Source organism: Tiliqua scincoides, chromosome 3, assembly GCF_035046505.1.
Source record: "Tiliqua scincoides isolate rTilSci1 chromosome 3, rTilSci1.hap2, whole genome shotgun sequence".
In the NCBI taxonomy this organism is placed as follows: domain Eukaryota; kingdom Metazoa; phylum Chordata; class Lepidosauria; order Squamata; family Scincidae; genus Tiliqua; species Tiliqua scincoides.
Window position 1 is genome coordinate 130,789,430 of NC_089823.1, and position 25,934 is coordinate 130,815,363.

Sequence of the window (25,934 nt, forward strand, 5' to 3'; positions counted from 1 at the left end):
CAGCAGTTGCGAGTTTGGCAACCACTGCTTTAGAGAAACTGATGTTTCATATGGAAAGATTCTGGGGACGTAAGAGGAGACAGGAACACTGAAACAAAGAGTGAGACCAACTGCGACCGCTGATCTGATATGACAGAGCCTGGTGGTCAAACTCACTGCATTTAGAAGAAGAAGGTGCTGTTACTCCTACTTCCCAAGCTCTCCCATTTCAAAACATGCATGTGCGATTATGGGTACTTATGGACAAACGTTCTAACAGAAAAAGGCAGCACGCAATTGAAGGAATACCTGACTTTAACAGGCAGTGGGATTAGTTCTCAGAACTTGAGAGAGCCCTTCTAATTACTGTCCTACAGTTATAGGCAACGTGCCCTTAGTATTAACCCTTGTACTCTATAGTACCCCTGAAGCACCACTTCCTAATCTGCTTGTACAAGTCCTGCATTTCCACTGATGCTACTCAGGTTGGGGAGACACCAGAAGCAGGCAGAACACAGGGTTGTCTAACCTGAACACCTAGATTCATACCCTGGTGCCCCTCCCATTGCTCCATGGAGTGAAAATGGGAAAGATCCTGCTTGAGAAATGAGGAGCCAATAACAACCAAGATGGATGACTCTGTGCCACACAGCCTGCCACTTTTCGTCTCCTCTTTCTTTTAAGTTTATCTGATTTTGCTGAAAAAACTTGCAAAACCCACTACATTTCTGTAAACTTGCAGTTCTGCACTTTAATTGGATATACAAATGCACCCTTAGCAAATAAAAGGAAGGTACAACTTTGGAGCTGTGGGGGGGGGGAATAGTATTTTACCCATAACATACTGTTAATTGTGGTTTATAGTACAGAATTTTCTTTCTACATATTAAAAATTGTGAGTGCTGATTGATAGTATTTCACTTCAAGATATAATTCAATCACAGTGCTTGTCAACTTAAAACATTTTTGCAGCTAATCTGATTAACAGTTTCAATTTATTAAGAGCAATGCTCCAGTGATTCTAGCAACATCAGTCATCCCTTGTGAACTGAGATTTATTTCCATTTGTGAAGATTCCCATACAGGCAATCAGATAAGCAATTCTGCAGGTGCACAAAATTAACACAGTCCTAAATCTCTCAGAGAAAAACAACCCGCTGAAATAAAAAATTAACTCATGTTCATTTGGAAAAAGAACATGCTCAAAACAGACACCAAGCTATCACATTATTATAACAAAATGGCTCAAATAAGCCGTTGCTTTGCTCACCTCCGTCTTCCTCAAATCCAGCATCATCTAATCCACCAGAAATCTCTTCACCAAGAATTATTTGAAGTCGCTTCTGCTTTGCTTTGATTTTTTTCAGCTGTTGCTCCTGGAATAAAGAGTACACATCGTTGAGTAGCAAATTTTCTATTCTCAAAAAAAGCCGGGACATAACAGACACATCAGTAGTTTGCTATGAATGGGTGTTGAAGCTCCCTTAAGATTTTCCCAGAGTACGTCCCTTAAGAAAAAAATATGTCAACTTTTCTGGTAGTTATAGTAATTTGTACATTAAAATTTTTTATGTATAAATGTAAGCAAAACATATTTGTATGTTTGTAGAAATACTGCTTATCCCAAAAGCTTAGTACAACACACTGAACATAAACTCTAACCTAGAGCAACTCACATACTATTAAATTCTTTGAAAATTCTTACACTGCTCCCACAAGATGCTCAGACTTTGATTTCAGCAAGTCTCCAGGAGAAAAGTATTTCACACAGGACGCAGGTGCAAGTATGCCTCTTTACATAACCCTCAAGTATTGCTGCAATGACATTTGTCAATCATGCATCTGTGACACTAATCTGGATTAACACTAATGGGGTCCTGACAATGGAAGTTGAATATCTGTTTCCTTCAAGAGTGGGAAAGTTGCAAATCTTAGGTTACGTATGGAAATATTCTCAAAGCTAATGGGCTTTCATTGGCTTTGATCCTGCATAATAATAATAATAATAACTCGGTATTCATATACCGCCTTTCTGTTCATCGGATTACTTCTCTGACTTTATTCAAGGCGGTTTACATAGGCAGGCGTTTCTAAATCCCTCAAGGGGATTTTTATAATCATAGAGGATCTCTCTTTCAAGAACCAACAACATTTCAGAATGGATCTTCCTGGTTTGGTCTGGCCTCCAGTTCTCCCACACAGACTGACAAGCAGATCCATCTCTCACATGGAGGGCAGCCAAGACGCTTCTTGCTCACACCAAGAGCAGGTGGAATCACTCAGCTTGGCTTGTCAGCTGCTTCAAGGTCTCGCCATTCTCAGCCGTTCAGGGTGTCCTCAAACTGGCGACCTTCTGATGTTATCTTCGGGCTAACGGAGGCTCTACCTTCTAGACCAGGCCTCCTGCCTGTTTGACATGTATGCATCCTGTATGTTTGACATGCATACTAGTACTGGAATTCTATGCTTAAAATCACTATAGTGGTCTCATCATTACACCTTTTTAAAAGTTCTATATGGCTAGGTAGCATTGCTTCCTTTCCAATAATACTGCAACCTGCCCATAGCTGTTAATTGAAAAAAATAAAATAAAAACATCTGAAACTTGAAGCTACAGATATAAAGTATGATGCTCAGATAAGCTTCAAAGATGCTTCTATTGAGTTCAACATAAAAAAACTTAAAGAAGATTGAAAGGGTATTTCACATCAATCAGTAACTTCCAGTTACCTTGTTGTATTTTTGTCGCTTCACAGAATCTAGTTTTCTGTTAATATCTTTATTGGTGCTAGCTTGAGGAGTAAGTTGCTCAATAATTGTAGTGATTTGTTTCAGGGATGTCATACATGACCTAAAATATAAAATTAAATCATGACATATTAAACATCAAGTAGAAGATCAAAGTGTAGGATACAAGAGCATTTTCAACTCTGGACAATGCTTCAAACTGAAAACCTGGTCTTGTTTCTCAAAAGTAGTTTTGTTTTTGTTTTTTTAATACCTGAAAAAAGTTCATGAAGTTTGCAACTTTACAATCTCATATCTGCAATAACAGAAAACAGTTTTGATATTATATAAGAAAAAACCCTTCTTAATGGAATTCAAATTTCAGCTTGGTTAGATTGATTTCAATTCTTGTTTTCTCATCTAGCATTTTACACCAGAAAACCCAGTGATCATTCAGGAAATTTCTTAGCATATACTAACCAGTAGTTCATTGTGGGGAGCAATATGCATTTCATCTCATTAAGAACAGTCACTACCAACTTATTTTGAACTGCACTAAACAGTAGGCTCTAGACTGCAGTGGTCAACTAATGCCCTTTATTTCTACTAAAAAAAACTGTACACTCACAACAATAGGGGAGTATACTTGGGGCTAGTGTATCAATGGCAGGGACCATCAAAGTATAAGAAGAGAAGGCATGGATCTGGCAATGACCCAAACAAGACAATGTGTGTACCTCTAGTAATCAGTGTTTACGTTTTTAAAAAAGAATCTGAAGAGACAATAAGACTATGCTATGCTATGCAAATACTTTATAAAATGGTTGGCAACTTTCAGTCTCAAAAGACTATGGTATAATCCTACAGCACCCGGTATTCCCAGGCGGTCTCCCATCCAAGTACTAACCAGGCCTGACCCTGCTTAGCTTTTGAGATCAGATGAGATCGGGCATATGCAGGGTAACACAGCAATATGGCAAATACTTTATAATATGCTCAGAAAAACTGCCAACCTGAAAGTTCATCCTTTTTAAAAAAAAATAAAATACAAATTATGGGAGTTAATCCCATAGAAATTCAAGACAAAACATCTACTGATCTTTTAGTAGACAAGAAATGTGACCTAAATCACCATAGCTGGCAGTTTGAGCCTTGCACTGGAAGGTCATGTAGGCAAGTAGGAAAAGTACAAGTCACCTGTTCCTTTCTGTGGAGCTATGATGCTCTGGCAACACCCTATAATGCCAAGAACAGAGCTTTTAATAATGAAACCAGATACTGTTTATTTTATAATCATCCTTAAGTAGGTCCCCTGGTTTCAATAACAGATACCCAACATACACAGTCCATGAATTTCACCCTAATATTTCCAAATGTTAGAGCAGCTGACCAGAGTGCTTGGTTTGCTTATTCTCAAGATGCTTCTAAATCTAACCCCCAAGATATCACCCAGTTTACCTCAGGTCATCCAATACAGACTGGTATTCATTTTGTGCATCAGCAATTTGCACAGCCTTATTTGCTTCGTTTATTGCATTGTCTACTTGCTGCAGGACTCCCCGTTCTAATACATCTGTGTCATACACATCAACTTCCAGATCTTTGAGTTCATCAGCCTGAGCACCACGGGCCACAGACTGAATTTGCTGCCTGTCAATGAGCAGTACTGACTGTCCCTTCCTCGATACTCCAGAAGATACCGCGGTTGATGATGTGGATGGCTTGCTCTCAAAGGAAGGAGTTTTCCAACAGTCTTCCATCTGACATTCACTGGGAGGTAAAGCACATTCTTGCTCAGTCTCTTTTGGTCCTGCATTACCCAAAACATTCCCACTGGCACCATAGTTAAGTCCTTGGGCGCTGCCTTCTGGCAGTTTTTCGGCAGACATCCTCTGCTTAAACACAAAAAAGAGTGTTTTAACATTTCAAGCTTTGTGACTGGAGTGAGAAAATCACAACAAATTTCAAGGAGTAGCTCCACTTGGTCCCATTCCTCTAGATAAGATATGATTTAAGTCTAGGAACTGGATATCAGAATCTCCTGAAACACCATTAAATTGCATTAAAAGCACCGTATTTGGAAGTATGAACTGAAACTCCTGCTCAGTCACCATAGCTTCCACCGACTGGTCTAGCAAACAATTATTTCACAGTCCTGGTTTCCAGGGATTAAAAAGACATTATCACAGGACCTGTTTTACAGGATTGCTCCGAGGATAGATATATAAGGTGATGCCTGAAACAATGAATGTCCTACATTAAACTAAGCTGACACTGGGTTAGTGGTCATTACATTCCTTCAGTGTTTCCCAGGGCAGCCGAGAGTTTAATACAAAAAAATGAGAAAAAAAAACACTGAGGTAGAATCCTATTATGACCAAAACAAAAGTCAAAACTGTAACCTCATACCTGTTTGGGAGGAAATATCACTGAACTAAGTTGGGACTTGTACTTATGAAGTTGCCTATTCTATCTAACCAAGTTAAGTCCCACTGTAGTCAATGGGGCTTACTCTCAGGTTAGCATGGACAGGATTGTAGCCCAAGAGCCTAACCCTATGCATGTCTTCTCAGACGTAAGTCGCATTATAGTCAGTGGGGCTTACTCTCAGGTAAGAGTGATAGGATTGCAGCCTGAATTTACTGCCAAGATCCAGGAAACGCCAGGGGCTGAACTTCAGACCCTTATCATACTTTGTACCACTGGCTTCTCCATACCTTGTGGCGCTGTTAGTAGGCGCCACTGACCATAATGGGACTTACTCCTGAGTAGACATGTGTAGGATTGAGCTGTGCGGCTACAATCCTATCCACACTTTACCTGGGAGTAAGCTCCATTGAATCTAAGGGGACTTACTCCTGAGTAGACAGGCACAGGCCTTTGCTCTTCCAGGAGGTCATTTTCCATCTGCAGGGTCCCTGTCAGTGGAAGTGGAGATGGAGGCTGATGCCTGGAGACTCCTGCAGCCCAGCCCCTGAGAGGGACCCGCAGTCCCTCCCTCCCGCCACAGGCGCCCCAGCCCTCAGTGTGGGACCTGGAGGGCACCCTTGAGGGCCGGGGAGATGCGCCTCCTCCCTCTGGAGCTGCCACCCCCAGAGGCGGGAGAGAAGCGGCCACTTCCGGACACAAAGCTCAGGGCGCGGGGGAAAGAGCAGCCCAGGCCGCTCGGGTGGGTGGGGAGAGGCACCAGCCCCCGCCCCGCTCTCAGCACCGCCACCGCACGGGGGACCCCCCTGCACCGGCGCTCCTGTTCTACCTCCTCCCGGAAGTCCAGCGCGGCAACCGCGACAGCTCTGCACGTCCAGCCGGAGAAGGCACGCGCACCTGCGCGCGCGCGAGCAGAGCTACACCTAGACCTAGGAAGAGGCTAGAGTCACGGACGAGCTTCCAGGAGGGGCCATGCCGCCCCATGGCCTTCTGGTCTAGCACCTCCCACCCAGCTGGTCTCCAGTCCTTACAGTCCCGTGGCATTGGTTGGTCCTTCCTGGTCCTGCCCCCCCCCCCAGCCTGGTCGCCTTCTGAGTCCTAAGAGCTCCAGCCTATGCCTGTCTACTCAGAAGTCAGTCCCATTTTAGTCAATGGGGCTTCCTCCCAGGAAAGTGTGGCTAGGGTTGAAGGGCCCAATCCTAGGCACGTCTACTCAGAGGTCTGTCCCATTCTAGTCAATGGCTTACTCCCAGGAAAGTATGATCCCAAGCTGCGGCACCCCGAGGCGCCCGCAGTGCCCCTTTTGCCCCCTGGTCCCCCCCAGTCCCGGGGCTGGCGGCTGCGGAAGGAAGGAGGGAGAAGGGGCCGACACCGAGCAGACCCTGACGAGACCTGGTCCCTCGCATTTCCCCTGCAAAGCAGGCACCTTCAGCCACTGGCATGATTCAGTCATCCATCTTCCCCATTCATCCATCCACACCCCTCCCCATCCATCCTTCCCTCCATCCCTCCTCCCCACCCAGGGAGTGGGAGGAGGAGCAGTGGAGGCAGAGCTGAGCATTCCCCACCAACCTGCTGCCTGAGGCAACTGTTTCAGTTGGCCTCATGGATGGGCCAACCCTGCCCCAGGGAGGGAGCAGGCTATGGCCAGCCTTCTGTCATTTTAAGGCCGCAATCCTAACCCCTTATGTCTGTACTTTCCAGCACTGGCATAGCGGTGCCAATGGGACGTGTGCTGCATCCTGCAGTTGGATGTCACTCACGGAGGCCTCCTCAAAGTAAGGGAATGTTTGTTCCCTTCCCTCAGAGCTGCATTGCCCTTACTGCTGGAAAGCACTGACAGAAGGGGTTCGGATTGCGCCCAAAATTGTGTTTATACTGTATTGTGATGCATGAAAACAAGTATCTTAGCCGTCGCAGCATTAAGACACCCGCAGTCAAATTGCAGAATAAATAACAACTGATCAATAACAGCAACTGCAGCAAAATCAATGCCAGGCATAACATAATCATTTCCCTCGTCTGCATGTTTGCCGGCAGACAGGGCCTTCTCTGTGTTGGCATCCAGGTCACCTTGGACAACAGCTTTATGGGGCCTAGTGGGTACGCATGCACGCATGCTCTCTTGCATATGGAAATGGTGATGGCATCTGGCCTAGATGCCTTTAGAAGGGGACTGGACAAATTTCTGGAGGAAAAATCCATTACAGGTTACAAGACATGATGTGTATATGCAACCTCCTGGTTTTAGAAATGGGCTATGTCAGAATGCCAGATGCAAGGGAGGGCACCAGGATGCAGGTCTCTTGTTATCTGGTGTGCTCCCTGGGCATTTGGTGGGGCCACTGTGAGATACAGGAAGTTGGACTAGATGGGCCTATGGCCTGATCCAGCGGGGCTGTTCTTATGTTCTTAAATGTGTCCCCTTGTGGTTTCCTCCATGTACTTGTATGTGAGGCCTGTGGGTCAACTAAATTGAAGGCTGGTTGCACAACAGCCAGTTTTTGTCCTTGTGTTGCAAAGCATATTGGACACCTTTGCTTTGGTTTTCTGGGCCGGATTTACCTCTTTAAAACTGAGCAGGCCAGAGATGTGGCAAGCCCAAGTCCTGCCTGATTTTGGAGTTCTCTGCAGCACTCTGATGCCCTATTGGGGATCTCTCTTCATGTTCCTGATTGCTTTCTGTTTATCAACACCTTGCCTCTAGGTGCTCATTAACTGCAGGTGTTACATATCCTGAGCCATGTGTTTTTCCATACACCTGCCATTGTGGTCAAAGTGAGTGAATCTGTTTAGGGCTGTTAGCACCACAGATTTCAAAAGAGGCCCAGAGATTTCCTGGGATCTTCAGATCTCACCCAGACTCGCTATCCAGATGAGATGTTGGTGGGAATGGTAGCAGCTGCAGCAGCAAGCCATATGCACTGGGCCGAGGAATACATACACTCCTTTACTCAGTGTCAAATCTGAGAGGAAACTGGCTTGCTACAGTAGCTCTTTGCTTGTGTATCTGCTTACCAGAAGGAGTGTATAGGAGCTCAGGGACACAGCTGTGGGACCACAGCTGCTGCAGAAGCAAGTTTTGGTACACACAGGACACTTTTCATTCTAGTGTGAGCCTAAATACTGCACAATGATGCTATTTTCTTTTTCTTTTTTTTTGCAATGATTTTCTATATTTAAAAGATTTTAGAGAGACTTGGGAGTGTGTTTGGTTTTCCATATTACTGAATCAAGCTGCTGATGCCATGTGAGCAGATAGACCTGGGCTTTGCATTGAGAAATCCAGAAGACCTGGACTCCAAAGACTATTCCAGCTGTCACCACCCTCCCCCCTGTTCCCCCCCACCTTTGGGAAGGGGCCCAAAAGAAACTTTGCACCCCCTGATAAAATTCCTCTCAGAGGCCCTGGCCAGAAGTGTCTGTCTGTGACAGCGACAGTCAGGACTAGAAGCATCTTGAAGACTGACAACCTCTCTGTGTCAGTCCGAAGAATGAAAACAGAAGATGTGTGTGCTTGACAGTGAAGGGAGCAGGAGCACAAAGGCTCTTTAATTCAACTGAGCGCTGGCTTTGGATAAAGGGAGGACATGAAGGTGGCAGCAGGCTCAGAGCCCAATCCTAGGCATGTCTACTCAGAAGTAAGTCACATTATAGTCAATGGGGCTTACTTCCAGGCAAATGTGGATAGGATTGTAGCCTCACTACCTTGACCTTTGTTGTTATCCTGAGTGGATTTTGCATGGAGATTTCCTTTCCTTTGTCTGGAAATTGAGAACAGCCATTAACAAATGACCAGGTGGGAGCGGGAGACTAACATCCACACTGCAGCGTGTTGTGTTCATTTATTGTCACACCACCATCAAGAATAAATAATTTTGTGCCTATATGTGTCAGTCATAATAATATAAACCAATCCCTCCCCTCCCACCCATTATGGTGTTTTGGATTTGTCCACCTGTCTTCAAAGTTACATTACAAACACCATTTCCTGTGATACCTAATCAGCTCTGCTCCACCATATCCTGAACTCCGAGTTGGGCTGAAAAGCCCAACACAGAGTCTCTCAAGTTTGCACCAGCAAAATAACTGGTGGCAAAATAAATAAGGAGGCTCCCAGCGGCTTCCCAGTACCCGCTGGATACAGTGGTAGCTGCTTTAGTGCTGCTGCTTCAGCATGCTCCAGAAAGCTTAGGACCGGGCTGTCAGTTGGGTTAGAGACAGTTTGCCCTCTAATATGATCACTTCAGTGAATACAGGCTTTTGGTCCTGGTGCGTTTACAGGCCTGGTTCAAAGTGCTGGTTTTGACTTTTAAAACCCTGAATTGCTTTGGACTTAGATAGCTGAAGGACTGCCTCCTCTGATTTCAAACTGCCTGTTGATTTAGGGGAGCATAGGTCTGTGTACCCCTGCATTTGGCAGTTAGGCAGGTGCCTAACAATCTTTTCCCAAACTCAAAAATCTCCAAGGACGTTCATCTTCATTCCTGTTTTGTGTGTGTGTGTCCGCCAGATGAAAGCTATCCTGTTCTCATAAACTTTTAGGTGATGTACAGCTCAATCCTATGTGTCAGAATGGGTTGATGAAAAACATTCTACGTACTGTGACTGCACACCATAATCAGAAACATGCTTAAGTGTTTTTCTTGCTAGTCAACATGCCACAGTGAGGTTTTTAGGAAATGCTCTGAAGTCCTAATGAAATTAGATATCACAAGTGGTCCATTTCTTTTTTGAGAGGGCATCTAATTCCTGGCAGCACTGGCCGAAATGGGAGTTCTGGTCACTGTATCAATAAGGCATCTAAATCTTCTTGAGGCAGAAATACAAGCAACAAGTATCTTTCAGAACCACGAAAGCATAATGAAGTGAATAAATCAAAGTAAGAGAGACATTTAACTGTGAGAAAATAATTCATACCTTTGAGAGTTGATGGTTGCTGTTACAACTCACTGTTAGGGAATCAGGCTTCTCTTAGACTAATCAGTTAAGGAATTTTTTTATTACGCTTTATTAATATTTTGCTTACTGGATTTGATGTAAAAGAAGATCCAGGATATCGGATACACCTCACTCCTAAAACTTCCACTTGCCTTTAATATACTTTGAAGACTGTCCCTCATCTTTTACAATGCCAGATACTCGCTGAAGGAAATAAGATGTCCTGAAACAGTTAAAGACTAAAATGGTGGCAGAAACTGCTGATGTGATTTCTATAGCGTTGCTTGTGGAACCCGGCAGAGCTGCACCTTATTACAGCAGGTTTCTGTACAGAGCGAGAAAGATTTCTCAAGGTGCTGTTTAAGACTTCCTGGTTCGTGCTGGCAAAATGTTAATCAGTCTGTGACAGCATAAATAAAATTAAAGGGTTTAATTAAAACTAATGAATGAGTGAACAGAGAATAGGCAGCATGTTCCATTGGCAGAACCCTGATGCTCTCAATAATTAAAGTGTCACCGAGCAGGAGATGTCTTAGAAATGTCAGAACGGCAAAAGAAGAGATACCAAAAACATCAAGAACAGCTTGAGGGTTCATGTAAAAACTCAGCAAGCATCAAAATCCAGGGGGAACGTATCCGGCGCAAGCTCTGTGGAAATGTACAAGAACACATCTCGTCTGTTCTTCTGTGTCTATTTAATTTCAGGAGCTTTGCTCAGGAGATGTCCTTAATGGAGAGTGTTCACAGCAGATATTAGAAAAATACACTGAAATACCATACCTTTCTGTAGAAAAGATCCTAACCTAAGTAGGTCCATTCTGAGCTATTTGAAAGCCTTTGCGAAGTTGGTATGGAAGTACTCCTGTTTTGAAATGTTTTTGTTTTTTTTTTTCATTTCTAGAGTTGTGGGCTATCTGTGTTAGATCCTGAAATTAAATGCCATTTAAACATTCTTGTACTCACAACCAAAAGCATATATCTGTCATGACTTGGAAAGTCTCAAAATGAATATGAAGTCATCTACAACTGTAACTGAAATTCAATTAATCTTTGAATGGGATGGGATGGGATGGGTGGTGGTCTAGTCAGGATCCTGCCTCCATTTTTCCTTTTCTACCAAGGAATGCAGTTCTCCAAGTATAACAGTGAATACAAAGAAAGACCAACCTTTTCTCTCTGCATGCTGCAGTGCCTCTCCATTCCTGCACCAAGGAAGGAGCCCCCCAGCTTCATCTTCACTGGTGGCCATCACTGTTCCCCAAAAGTGACATCATTAGGATGTCTGCGTTCCCTTACAAGATACAACAGAGCAAGCCAGAACCAGAAAATGGAGACAAGGAAGGTGGGAGTGGGGGCCACTCAGTGGGGGAAACAAAGTAGGAGACCTTCAGAGGAGGGATAAGGGAAAGAAGAGAACCTGAAGAAGGGGCAGCCAGAAGGGAGAAGAGAGGTTCTGGGCCCTAGAGGCAAGAGTGGCAGGGCTCTCAGATTTGGGAGGGTCCTGAGTCTTTCAGAGAGGGTAAGACTGGAGAGGAAGGGCAGGCCCAGCTAAGGGACCAAAGTGATAGGAACCCCAGCCTATCAAATAATCCACAATTTGGGAGTCTCTTCTTCAAGGTAGATTCCAAGGAGACATAGGATGTCAAACTCTCCTGTAGGATCACAATCCCATATAGGTAAACAAGAAGGCAAGTTTCAGTTGGGATCAAGTGCATTAAGTGTAGGGCTAACTATGCTTCTCCCCAACCCCCTTGGCAGATAGTAGCTGGTTTCTCAAAGAGGCCCTAGTAGCTGGTTTCTCAAAGAAGTACAAATGCACAAAAGGGGAATGCACTGAACTCCAAACTCCAAGGAAGCCATGCTCACGCACGCAAGAGGGAGGGAAAGCATTGGCACTTGTGACTCTATGCTCCATGCACTGTGCTCACTGACACTGCTGGCAAAGCAGTTCCTGTTGCCCCACCAATGACTACTAGTCATGACGGTTATGTGCTGCTACTAGGTTCAGTGGCAGCATGCCTCTGAATACCAGTTGCAAGAAAGCAGTAGGGAGGAGGGAGAGAAGTGTGGCTTTCTATCCTACTTCTACACTTCCTCTATTTCCCAGAGGCCACACACCATGGAAAATAGGATTCTGGACTAGACAGGGTTTTGGCCTGATCCAGCCAAGTTTTTCTTGTCTTCTTATCTTGCTAGAGACAGAACTGCATATGGAATGTCAAAAGAGAGAGAACCACTGATCCACTGAACCACTGCCTAGATATGGGATAGCTAATACTGCTTTCCCCCACCAGTAGCTAGTATCTCACGAAAAGTGGGAAAGGAAGCAACCCTGTTAAATGGATACAAGGATGTTTGCATCCTGGATGATTGTGTCCCATTCAAATGTATCCCAGTCATTGGTGTCCCTGAACATTTGCATCTGGTTTTTTTGCATCTAAGTTATTTGTGTCCCAGTATAAGTAGGCATCAAACCCCATGTTATATATGCTAAACCTCTTATACTAGCTCTAAACCTATCTTTGTATTTTAAAAACAAGTACAGATTGTTCCTCGTTATTCACTGGGGTATTGTTCTGGAATCCCTAGTGGATATAAAAAAAAATCAGTGGATACCAAATCAGTGGAAAAATTGCTTTAAAGACCCACTTCCAGGTTTCTTGCTCCTCTGTTGTTGCCCCAGAATGCATTGGCATAGACCAGCCATTTTCAGCTACTGTGCCGTGGCACACTGGTGTGCCGTGAATGGTCCCCAGATGTGCCACAGGAGTTTGGTGAAGGATCATTTATTAATAGGACCATTGGGGGTATGAGCCCCCCACCAACAGCAAGGTGTGCCTTGTCCAAAAACTGATGGTGTGCCTTGACAATTTTAGTACCTTTTCAGTGTGCCATGAGACAAAAAAGTTTGAAAATCACTGGTATAGACATTATACTGCATTCAGCCACTAGATGGGGTGAATAATGGAATCTAATGGAATGAAATTATAATTATTTAAGTATAATTATTATTTACCATGTGAAGGTAGAAAATTGGATTCTGTTGCTTTTTTTCTCTTGTTACAAGGCATTTAAAGGTGGATCTCAGTATCAGTGGTCAAATCAGTGGATATCAAATCAGTGGATAACAAATCAGTGAATACCAAGGTCCCAACTGTACATCTAAATATACATGTATGTATGCTTGGACACCAGTGTCTGGGAAGGGGGAAAAAGGGGTGCAAATGTCTAGGGACACCAATAACACGGACGCATTTGGCTAGGACACAGTTCTCCAGGGTGTCCTGTCACTTGTTAAATGATGGAGAGGTATAATTAACTGTCCGGAAAAGCTTCCTAATTCTAAAGTTTCTGAAATAAGTACTGCCTCCCCTCAGTTGGAAGAGTCACTGTCATCTTCTCCCAGTCTGCCAGACCTGGCTTTGCAGCACATTTGAAGCTACCCTTTTTAAATGCTGACAGGTAGATCTGAAAATACCGTTTCCCATCAGGTTTCATGTTAACTCTCAGCCTGATCCATCTCCGCATTATTCCGGCTGACACCTTTTGCAACAGATTCCACCTGAAATGACGTTAGCAAGTAGTAGGATCTGATCCTTTTAGTCAGATACATACCTGCAAAGAGTTTAAATCAGCTTCATCTTCCTCTCCACCAGCCCATCCCATCCCATCCCCACCTATACATAAGAGATTTGTATACATCACAGATACAATTTACTTGCAGCAGAAACAGAAACCTCAGCAAGTATACAAAGCAAAAGCCATTTTTAAGTGATCTGTGGTCAAGCAATTCCCTTCACAACAGGTATAAGCAAACCCAAACTGATGCTTTCTACACAAATGATTATAAATAAAAGCCAAAATTTTGTCAAAGTGATAGTGTAAGTGTAACATATTGGTCCCTTGGTATGATTTGAAGGAAATTAATGTGGAGGGCCAAAGAGATGGAGTCTGCAGTATGTAATGCTCAGGAGGCTTGGCTGCGATTTTGTTTCTAGTGTAGCAGAAATAAATGCTCTTGGTGAACCTTAAGGGAGAAATAAGACATATATGTAAGTAAGATTAATCTGTAAAGCTGGCATCTATCATGAGTCATCTTTTACATTATAAACCCTGAAATGCACAAGTTGCTGCAGGTCAGATCTGTGTCATTGAACGACTAACACATAAACACTTGTACCTTTCTTGAATTCAGGCAGCTCTAGTGAACACCAAAGAAGCAATGAGGATGGAAAGGTTTGTGATTCTGTAGCCTGTTCTTGTGCTTGTGGGACTTCTCAGGGGTCCTAAGCATGAAAACAGAACTGTTCACTTGCAGCTATGCTCTCACACATCCTCCCCACCATTGCTGCTTACAGAGAGTCTTCAGCTTGGTACTTATTTGAGTTCTTGCAATGGTCTAGGTAGGTGCAAGCAGGGCACGAAGGTGTTGACCCTGCACCTTAGCTTAGCCATAGAGCAGGAGAGGAGCCTCAGAGGTTCTGAGCTGCAAACCTGTGTCTGCACACCCAGTAGTATGACTAACTATGGAGAGGACCACACAAAGAAAGTCAGTTATGAGTTGGCACTATCTCTCAGCCTGTTCCCTGTATGATCAACTGTTCTCAAATTGTGGGTTCAGGACCCACCCCACCAGTGGGTCATGACCCAATGTTTGATCAGTCATGAAACTGACAGGGCAGATTAGGTGATGTGCTTCAAGGGTTAGACAAGCTGCTACTTTGGGGGGGGGGGGGCAGGACTGCTGCCCAATCACTATTATAGCCTCACTCCTTGGCATTTATAAATCAGGCAGCAGCCTCTAGGGTCTCTGAAAAGTTTGGGAACCACTGCTATATTTCATATATTAACATTAGAGCCACATATGATAAGCATTAGATGTTTGAGAGTTGCAACAGAGATGTTTGAGAGGTGCAATATTTAAGAAACATTTAAATTCTTAAATATATTTACTCACCGTGAGCATTAGATTCATGTTTTAATCCAGTGAACTCTCAGTTTATTCCTGATAAATAATTATAAAGCTTGAAAATTTCTTATTTACCTTTTGTATTAGTTGTGATGCAAAAAGGAGCTCAGCCCACATATATCCGAGAGTGCACATTATAATTCAAAGAGCTGCATGTGTCTCACAAACCGGGTTTGGCCACCCCATCATATAACCTTGCGGAGTAGTTGCCGAGATTACTGAACAGATATATGTGGAGCGCTTAGGAACCATTTATGCATTTTAACTGCATGCTGCGTTTCAGGCTGAGGCCTCTCAACATATCATTAGTGTAATTAATTGCTTACAAATTAAAAATGTAGCAATAATCAGGTTTTTGCTTACATCTGGTGGATCTGAAAGCTCCACCAGGAAGAACCTGACAGCAGATGACAGCCGCAGGGGGCATGTCTTCTCCTCCATTAAACTGCAGGTGTAAGAGCGCCCCCCGGCTGCCTTTCCACCTTCCTCAAAGCAGGTCTAAGCAGGGGCAAGGGCTGGGGGGACAAGATGGCAACAGCAATAGAAAGGCAGTATGTGGAGGAAGAATCCTTAACCTTTGCCCTCTGGCAGCTTCTCTGTTACCATCCTAGCCACTCCAGATGATTTGTCTTCAGTGAGATTCAAACACACACAGCAGGCCTGGCCCAAGCCAATCTGGCAGCCAATTGAGCAATGCTCAAATTCTGCCCTCCCTGAAGTGGGGGGGGGGGGGCAAATGTGTGTGTCAACACATGTGCTCTGTCTTCCCATCCTGCCACTTCTTCCTCCACTGCTTCTTCTAAGCTGGCCAGGCAGGGGGATTCCACTCCCAGGATGCTCCCCACCCTGTACGTTTAGAAGCAGATGTGAAGAGGAAGTGATGGTTGCAGACCAGTAGTAGCTGCCCTCTTTCCAATCAGCATCTCTTCAGTGGCTCCCCGCCCCCCATATTACCCTTGGTTCTGCTGCCCGGTGCTTGCTTGGAGCTCCAGGCAGTAGTCCTCCATCCTCCACCTGGCGCTGACCTTTCGACACATTTGCAACACTGTGCACCCGCACTGGGCTGGCATGGCCCAAATAGGATCAGACCCTGAAATGCTCGGATGAGAATAAAACACTAGTTATCTGAAATTGGCTACAAGACTCCTTTACAACCATCTCATCTTAGCATTGAGCAACAGGATCACTTACACCGAGCCGCTCTCTGTGATGTATGTGGGGCAGCAGGGTGCCCTGGAATCAGACAGGGTCTGTTCAATAGTGGTGGGCTCACAATGCCGAGTCCCTTCTCTCCCTTAGCCACAAAGCTCTGCATTGTCTCATAACACAGACATTCTCCGTTCTGCAGCTGTCATAACACTTAGAAACTTCCTTTTCTTCCCAGACACAATTCTGTGGAACTTCAAGCGCCTGCGTTGCTGTAGCACAGAGGCACCATTCTCCCCCACTGCCCTGAAAGAGGCTCATCTGTCTCCTGAAATATTCATGTTTTCAGCACCGCCAGCTTCAGCACTCCAAGGCTACACGTTAGCAATTTGTCTTGAAGACTCACTGATTTGATGAAAACCCGTAGTCATGCACAGTGCTTGGAGATATCACCCTTTGGAGACCTGAGTGGTGTCACCTCAGATTCCTTCCTGCCCCTCTTTGGAGATTGAATAACAGGATGATTTATCTCTCACCTAACTGGACTGGATTATTTGTCAGTTCCATTCTCATCTCATTTGATTCATTTCACCTTTTCCTTTCCCCAGCACACATGTGGAGCCATAGCACTTGATAGTGATTTATTAAACATTGTCACTTACCGCTTCCCCACTGGATGGAGTGTAAGCACAGTTTAAGGTAGGATTACATGTTACAGACATTTGTATGTTACAAAGCCTATGCTAGGAGCCACCCTTGTGGAAGGGAGCAGCTTATGGGGCCATTTGGCAGCGAGAAGCAATGGATGGGGACAGAGTTACACATCTCCCCTCACCCACACTTCTATCCTTTGCATTCGTTTCTTCCTGGGAAAAGGAACTACCTAGCTTTAGCTATATGCCTTTGTATCTAAGGCATATAGCTAGTAGTTGGGCCATTAAAGGACAGGCCTCCAAATGACAAGTAAACCGCTTGGCAAGAATGATAAATGCAGAGTTCATTTCCAGTTGTCAGTGATAACTATCTAGGTCAGGTTTTAAAAGTGTGATTTTGGGACAAAGCTCTTAATCAAAATGGAAAGGAATATGGCTGCATTTGAGAACCACTGAAAAGACTGATACAGGTGTTTGTTTTTGTCGATAAGCAATAAAAACAATAGTTGCATTCCATAGGATTTTTTTGTAATATCTTTGCATATTTAGGGCATTTAGAGGCCTGACCCTATCAGGCGTAGCACTGGTGGTACACTCACACCATTGGCACTGAGTGTTGTAAAAGTGACTTAAGGCACTTTCCTGCCAGTGCTTGACACTCAGCGCCAGCAGGAAGGCCAGTGCCACTTGGCACTGGGCCTCTGTGCTGGGATGACAAATCACTGGAGCAGCTGATGGTAAGTTTTCACGTCGGTCGATGGAAAGGCTTTCTGTGGTGGGGGGGACGGTGGAACTGGACAAAGGGAGAGTGGATTGAGGAATTGGGTGTGGGAGGGGGCGGGGACAGTGGCAGACTCTGCCGCAGAATCCTATGCCCCCTCCTGTGCTCAGAAGCCCAACAGGATAAATAGCAGGCGCAGATCGAAAAAGACCTATTGCTGACTATGGAGCTCGACACAGGCTAAAGGAAAATGTGTTCCTTTACCCTGAGGAGACTCAGGTGGTTGCCCTGGCCCTGCAGGATACAGCAGTGGCCATTTCAGTGCTGCTGTTCGGTGCTGCAATGTGCTGGGCCAGTTTAGAATTGGGCTGCCCAACCCTTTGGATGTGAATTTAAATTGTGAAAGAAAGCAATTGTTTTGAACCACAGTTTGTATTTTAATGGAACAAATGCTCAAAACAGCCCTACTGATAGCACAGGCCAACACACATTTTGCTTCCTTAAATGTTACACCAATTCCTGGGTATATTTGGGGTACCGATTCCAAAAATGGCATCTGTTTTACCCTATCACGTCTAGTTTCAGAGATATAGTATAGCCTCCTTAGTGAATGGTTCAAGCAGCTTCCTCATGAGGAAGCCTACACCATGGCTTCCTCATGAAGAAGTTGCTTGAATCATTCACTAATGAGGCTATACTATATCTCCAAAACTAGACGTGATAGGGCAAAACGGATGCCATTTTTGAAATCGGCACCCCAAATTCATATCAAACCACCATAAAGTTTGGGAAAAACTTTTCTGACCCTCAATTTTATAGGTCTGTGTAGTCTTTTCAGTCTTCTCTAGAGGGCAGAGTTTGCACTCTCTTTAAGAGTTTGGTTTAGTTCTCACTGAAGTGATAAATCATCTTCACTGTGGGGATTTATATGATCCTCCATGCTAAAATCCTCTCCTCATGGAAAACTAGCATGTCAGGGAGGCGGTTATGATATAACCATTGTTCTTGATGCCTAGCTTTCTATGTGAAGGGAATGTGTGGGTATTGCACATTCAGTCACATCTGCCACCTCGTCAAGTCTGAACTGATATAGCCCAGACAAAAAGTGATGGATGGTTCAACTCAAGTGGTGTTCAGCTGGGTGAATACCTCCCTCAAGCTTTCTGTTTCTTTGATTCAAAGTGAATGTGGGAAGTTGCAAAAGTGGGAAACTGTACAGTTCAGAAATGGAGAAGGGAACCTTTCTATTTCCCTGAGGCCCCTTTTCTTATCAATATCATCCATCCCCATGGGATAAAAAAATAATGGTATCACTGGGGCAAAAAAGCATCTTCTAGGTATTGATTTTGATAAGAAAACTCACAGGCAAAAAAATAAGCACCCTCCTTGGCACCTACTCCACAAACTTCCAATCTAGACCACAGGTTCCCACAATGGTTTACAGTTAAAAAAATAAAAACACATTGGGGAAAACATTCTTGCAGCTGTCTTTATGTGCTATTTCACCCTGAAAACTAGACTGTGTACTACAGGAGTTCTATGATCATTATCAGTGCAAGTCTTGCTATTGCCACTAGGTGGTGCTCTCCTCTCAGTTGTGCACCAAACCCCTAATTGCAGTTTAGAACAAAGCTTTTGGTTACTTTTAAATTTAAAAAAGTCACTTTAAACAATCTTACCGAACAGCTTCCTGAATAAATGCATATTGTTTCTGGAAAACCCTGAAACTGCTGCTTTGTCGCATGGTAAAACCCCTTGGGGTGGCAGCTGGTGCGCAAGCCCCTCTAAAATGAAGGGGGGATGTGGGAGAGAAGAGAGAAGCCTGCTTGCATATCTCTTTTTCACTGGATGAGTTTTGTACAAAACAAGATTGTCCTCTCATTGCTAGACTACCTAGAGTTTCTTCTGAGGCAAGTGGCCATAGTCACAGGGCCAACTCTGCTAATTTGGCATTAGAAGTCTGTTGTATTTGTAATTAAACCTCACTACAGAATAAAATAGGCTAAATCCTAGATGAAAAGCACATGAATTGAGCCTCCCTCCTCCAAGTAATTACTAATAGTCCCCAAGCAGGAAATCCATTGCTGGCCAGGACATCAAAGTTAGATGCAGACCCCAGCCAGACCCCAGGTCACAGCTTTGCATTGAAGTTGGTATTGCACAGAACTACCATGACACCCACTACTGTGTTGAGCCAGCAGGTGTGATCTCAGGGAAATCAGTGGAAGGACTGGGTCAGTTCACAGGCCTTGGAGACTCTGGTGCAGCAGCAATGTGTGAGCCCCTCAACAAAGCTGCCCGCTTCAGAGCAACAAGTTATGCCCACCTAGTAACAAGCTTCAGAACATTTGAATGCAAACAGAGATGGGGTGAACTGAAGTGCAGCTAGGGAGGGAAGAAGGAGCAAAGGATGCTGTGGAAATGGAGGACGATCAGTCCCTATAGCAGCAATTTATTTTCAATCTTTTTCATCTCATGGCACACTGACAAGGTGCTAAAATTGTCAAGGCTCACCATCAACTTTTTGATAACTGACAAGGCACACCATGCTGCTGGTGGGGGGTTCACATCCCCCAATGGCCCTCCTCCAAATTGACCCTCCTCCAAATTTCCACGGCACACCTGCAGATCATTTGCAGCACACCAGTGTGCCATGACACACTGCCCTAGAGCCTGTCAGCTTCTGCTCAGCACCCAAACTTTTTTAAAAAGTGTACTAATTTGGGGGAGTTATCAGAGGCTGAAGGAAGCAAACTCTTTTCTGGTCACTAGTCTCAAGTCTCTCTCTCCCCTCCCCCAACTTTTGCAACATATCAAAATGGAGACAGGCTCCACAGAAAGCCCAGATGCAAAACAGAATGTCACTTCTACATTCTCAGCACAGGAGGAGATAGATCAGGGCCCATGAAAGGGGTGGCAGGGGGTAAATTGTAACTAGGCCCAGGGTCAAAGGGGAGCCAGGAGCCAAAGGAGGGGGCCCCAAAATTTCCTGGGATCTTACATTTTCCAGTCTCACCAGGCCTCATAAGAGGGGGTGCAGGGGATATACTATACTTGGGCCCAAGGCCAAAAAAGGGATGTGGTAGCCAAATGAGGGGAGCTGGAAATTTCCTGGGATCTCAGAAAATGTTTGCATCTATTGTGTGAAGGCTGGCATGCACATTTTGTGTAAGCCTACATAGTTTTATTTATTGTAATTTGTAGAAATTATGATCCAATGATCATATGAAATTATGATCCAATGGAGGAGGGAAGGGTCCCAAAAGAAACTTTGTACCCCCTGACAAAATTCCTCCCAGAGGCCCTGCTATAGATGTCTCTGGGAGAAGATTAGAGTAATGCACACTCAACTGGAGAGAGAATTTGGAGGAAGCTTGAATGGAAGACTGTGAATTGGGGGAAGCAATAGCACCCTCCCAAACAAGTAAGGAGTCACCCCAGCTAAAAGTCATTGGACACCATTACTGCCATGTCTATATCCCAGTGCTTCCCACCGACAGATCGGCAGTCATCTATCAAACAATGAAAACAATTCTAGACCAGAACTATCCAGGAAGCCAAGTGGGCCTCCAGCCGCAGAAACAGCTGCTCTGACCTCTGGAGCACCAGATGGCCCTGTGTGACACTGTAACACAAGAGTCTGCAATTCCATGCACTGGGAAGAGTCCCATGGAACTCACTGGGGCTTAATTCTAAGTAAATATGCTTGGGATTGTGCTGTGTCAGTCTTCTCTGCTGTAGCTGTGCCTCTGTTTTGGAAAAAAAAAACTCTGTTTAATGGGCTGGGGCACCTCCCTTATGGGGAAAGGCTACAACATTTGGGGCTCTTCAGTTTAGAAAGAAGGTGACTAAGGGCAGACATGATTGACTGCCAAATTCCATCCCCCACCAATGCAGGCTGTGCTGCAAACTATAGTGGGGGGGCAATAATAATAACTAATAATAACTAGGTATTTATATACCACCTTTCTGGTCATTGGATTACTCCTCTGACTTTATTCAAGGCGGTTTACATAGGCAGGCATTTCTAAATCCCTCCAGGGGATTTTTACAATCATAGAGTTTCTCTCTTTCAAGAACCAACAACGTTTCAGAATGGATCTTCCTGGTTTGGTCTCATTCTGGCCTCCAGTTCTCCAAGGCAGGCTGACAAGCAGCTCCATCTCTCACATGGAGGGCAGCCAAGATGCTTCTTGCTCACAGCAAGAGCAGGTGGAATCACTCAGCTGGGCTTGTCAGCTGCTTCAAGGTCTCGCCATTCTTAGCCGTTCAGGGAGCTGCCGGTGTCCTTGAACTGCCAACCTTCTGATGTTATCTTCAGGCTAAAGGAAGCTCTACCCTCTAGACCAGACCTCCTGCCCAATGGCGATTGAACAGCCTATAGGAGGCAAAGAAAAATATTTACCGTATTTTTCGCTCCAAAAGACGCACTTTTCCCCCAAAAAAAGTGTGTGGGGGGGAAGTGTGTGCGTCTTATGGAGCGAATACTGCAAAGCTGCAGGCGTTCTCAGGGCAGCAGAGCCTCCTTGGCAGGTGCTTCTGCCCCTGACCAGGGTCCTACCTGCGCTCAATGGTAATGCAAATGCAAATTGTAATGCAAATGCCGGCGCTCAATGGTAATGCAAATGTTCAGCGCTTAGTGACAATGCACTTGCAGAAAAATACTACAGTACCTCATTCTACCAGTGCAAGGATGATAAAGCAGAAAAGGCTAGCATATAAAATTCCTTTTAAACTAGAGGTAGTAAAATATGCTAAGGAGCATGGAAACAGAGCAGCGGAGAGACATATTTTATTACACTATTTGGTTCAGAATATTTTTTTTCCTGTTTTCTTCCTCTAAAAACTAGGTGCGTCTTATGGTCAGGTGGGTCTTAAAGAGCGAAAAATACTTAAAAAAAAATATTTTCTAATAAGTAAAGAAAAAGTTTGACTTACCCCTGGTAGGCTGCCCAATTGCCTATGGGTCTCCTCAGACCTATGCCTGCTATATAGCAAGCTCAAGTCCAAGGAGAACCAAGGGGTGGGGTAGGCAGAAAAATAGAGGATAAGATCCAGCATGCACAACTACTGCTGGATCCATCCCATCTCTTCTCAACTTACCCCCTGTTCCTCTCCCAACACACTTCATTACTCCCCCCCGCCCAAGTTCTGCCCCTGTTGTCAACTTATCAACACCTGCAGAACCTCTCAGAGCCCCTGCTGCATGCGCCACACCTTTTGTCATTTGAGGCAGCGTCCTGGCAGCGTGCCACAGCAGTCCTGCTTTTGTGCTGCCATAAAGTGCCTTGTGCTACAGGAACTCTTGTTCTGGCAAGATCCCTTTGGGGCTTGAGGCATGTAAAATTATGCATGGAGTAGGTAGAGAGAGGTTCATTCTTTCTAGCACAACACTAAAACTAGAGGACATCCACCAAAATTGACTGGTGGGAGAATTGAAACAGTCAAAAGGAAATACTTTTTTTTACGCAACATGTAATTAATTTGTGGACCTCCTTGCCACAGGATGTGGTGATGGCACCAGGCCTAGATGGGGATTGGACAGCTTCATGGAGGAAAAGTCCATTGCAGGTTACAAGTCCTGATGACTATATGCAGCCTCTGGGTTTTAGAGTAGCCTGTCTCTAAATTTCAGATGCAAAGGAGTGGTATCAGGGTACAGATATATTCAATGGCATCTGGTGGGCCAGTGAGCAAAACAGGAAGCTGAATTTGATGGGACTTGGGACCAAATCCTATCCACATTTTCCAGCACTGGTACAACCATGCCAACGAGGCATGTATTCTACAGTAGGGGAACGGTCATGGAGGCCTCCTCCAGGGAAGGGAACATTTATTCCCTTTCCTCAGAGTTGCATTGTGGTTGCACCAGCACTGGAAAGTTGGATTGGACTGGGCCCTTGGTCTCTTGATCTCTCCTCAGAAAGACGGAAAGAATAAAAACAGAAAAAAATAAATAATGCATACAGACAGGTAGGACACACACCAGCTTTGACTTGTTCATCCAGTTAATGTAAGGGTCCTTAACTTGAGGTCCATTGATGGGCTTCAGGGGGCCCATGAACTGGGCACTTTTGGGGGGTTTATGTGCATTTTTCTGAGGAAAGGGGTCCATAGCATTCATCAGATTCTCAAGGGGGTCTATAACTCCAAAAAGGTTAAGAAGCAAACAAATCACATATTTCAGGGGTGAGTGAGATACTGCTACGTTTTGTTGTGGGTCCCCATTTGTATTTTTGGGGGTAACTGTTCACAAATACACAGATTGATAAAGTAGAAAGCAAGAAGGCATAGAAGCAAGTATGAAACAAAATGAAACACAACAATAATAACGTGAATATAGCATCACATACTGAACAAAAATAAACTGCAATGACAAAGAATCACACACACGCACATAAATGCTTAAAAGCCAGTCTCAGTTAAAATTACTTTGAAACAAAAAGGGGTTTACCTACAAGTGGGGAAGTTGCTCAGTTGGGGTGCCACCACCAAGAAGGCTCTTGATCTTATGGTACCTGACATACCTCAGATGAGAGGGAGCCACTCACAAGACAGCCTCCTGAGATGATCTCTCCATGTACTAAGGCAGGGGTGTCCAAAGTTTTTGGCAGGAGGGCCACATCATCTCTCTGACACTGTGTTGGGAGCCAGGGAAAAAAAGAATTAATTTACATTCATTTAAAATTTGAATAAATTTACATAGATTTACATAAATGAATATATTAAAGATGAACTTATATGATTGAATGAAGGTCTTGCAATAGCTCAAGGCCTGTAAAAGGCATCGCACAAAGCAAGACTGGCCTTTCCTTTGCTGCCGCTACTGCATCATAGACGTGAAACAACAAGCAGTGGAGGGAGCCCTCATCCCACAGCCCACGCGAGAGGTGAAACAGTCACCTGCATGCTGAGAGCAGTTGCATCGGGCCAGTGCAGGCTCCAACAAATCTCCGGAGGGCCAGAGGCTCATTGGAGATTGGGGGCTCCCTGAGTGCTGCACTGAGAGGCCTCGAGGGCCACAAGTGGCCCCAGGGCTGGGGTTTGGACACCCCTGTACTAGGGTGACTATATGAGAAGAGACATTCCTTCAGTTTGGCAAGATCTACTTTTTCAGGCAGGGCTTTACAGGTCAAAACCTGCTTACTGAAATGGGTTGGGTAACAAACAGATAAACAATGCAGGATTTTTTTAGGACTGGTATTATCTGATCTCAGCAGCCTGCAACAATCAAAATCCTTCCTGCTCCATTTTGATTCCATTGAAGTTTCTGAACCATCTTCAAAGGCAGCCCCACATAGAGTGCATAACAGTAGCCCTGCCAATCAGGCCACTCTTAGTTGCCGCTGGACTAATTTCCAGGTCTGACCCTTTGGCCTGAGCTTGTGGTGCTTCTGCTTTCTGGTATGATCATAAAAGGAGAGGTGGTGGCCCCAGTCCCTCACATCACTGGTGGTGGTATCATGTGCTCAGGATTCAGTGACTACAGGCGATGTGGGAACTGAGTTTTAACACCTAGGAATGTGCAGTTAAAAGCAAACAGTGCTTCTTCTGACATACTTTACAACTATTTATATGATGAGCGCTGAAGCTATTTTCCCAGCAAAACCTCGTGTCTGACTCTTTCCAGTTGTCTGTGGAAAGCAAACTTTGAGGGCACTAGAATAATCAGTTCTCAGTCCTTTTCTCCTTTACTTTGTAAACATGTCCACTCTTTTTCGTTTGGTGAAAAGTGGTGTACGTACAATTTGAGATAATTTACCTTCTTTTTTCCAATGCAAAACACCTTTCTAAGTATGACAAAGGCTTGTCACTTTTATGGCATTAATCAACCATCAATGAGCAAATGCCCTGTAAACAGCCTGTCTTGCAATTTAATGCTGCATAGTCATCAACATCTGGTCCTGATTAAGATGCCTGAACTCCAGCATGGCCTGTGTACAGGGTTGTTGTGCTATAAGAACACAGGAAATTGCTCAGGAAAACCACCAACACTGTCACTGACTAGAAGGTCAGTGCGTCGGTGTTGGGGAAAGGCTCTTTGGAGTTAATGATCAAAGTGCTCCTGCTTAAGGGCAGCTTTACAATTGATCAGGTCTTTTAAATGTCCTGGCGACTAATTATGTGACAGAGCTTTTAAATGTTACCTTGGTGCCATTCTCAGTGTGCCTGAATCTTCTCAAGTGGCTTCCAGATGTGATATTTTTGCCACTGAACTGCAAAATGCAGGTGAAATTGCAGCAGAAATCATCATCAGCTAATACAAGGGATGGCCATACAGTGGGGCTAAGGCAGGGTTGGGTATTCATGCCCCTGGTACTCTCTTGGGAATGTTGGCCTTTCGCCCTAGCTTTGGCTCCAGAGCAGGAGA

The 25,934-nt window shown here is 44.6% G+C and overlaps 1 protein-coding gene and 1 pseudogene across 5 annotated transcripts in view; both read right to left on the minus strand.

Moving 5' to 3' along the window:
* Nucleotides 1-6,003, minus strand: part of ERCC6 (ERCC excision repair 6, chromatin remodeling factor) — a 56,638-nt gene extending 50,635 nt beyond the window's left edge. For 3 of the 5 annotated variants that reach the window (XM_066620987.1, XM_066620984.1, XM_066620983.1), the window contains exons 1-4: nucleotides 5,563-5,619; nucleotides 4,165-4,598; nucleotides 2,710-2,830; nucleotides 1,250-1,355 (exon numbers count right to left, since the gene is read on the minus strand). In XM_066620987.1, coding sequence (XP_066477084.1) covers nucleotides 1,250-1,355; nucleotides 2,710-2,830; nucleotides 4,165-4,598; nucleotides 5,563-5,613 — 712 coding nt within the window. In that variant the 5' untranslated portion in view covers nucleotides 5,614-5,619. Of the gene's footprint in view, nucleotides 1-1,249; nucleotides 1,356-2,709; nucleotides 2,831-4,164; nucleotides 4,602-5,115; nucleotides 5,199-5,562; nucleotides 5,620-5,962 lie in introns of those variants that run through there. The other 2 variants (XM_066620985.1, XM_066620986.1) reach the window with 2 other exon arrangements.
* On the minus strand, nucleotides 3,565-3,683 carry LOC136646850 (5S ribosomal RNA; annotated as a pseudogene).
* Nucleotides 6,004-25,934: the final 19,931 nt, after the last annotated feature.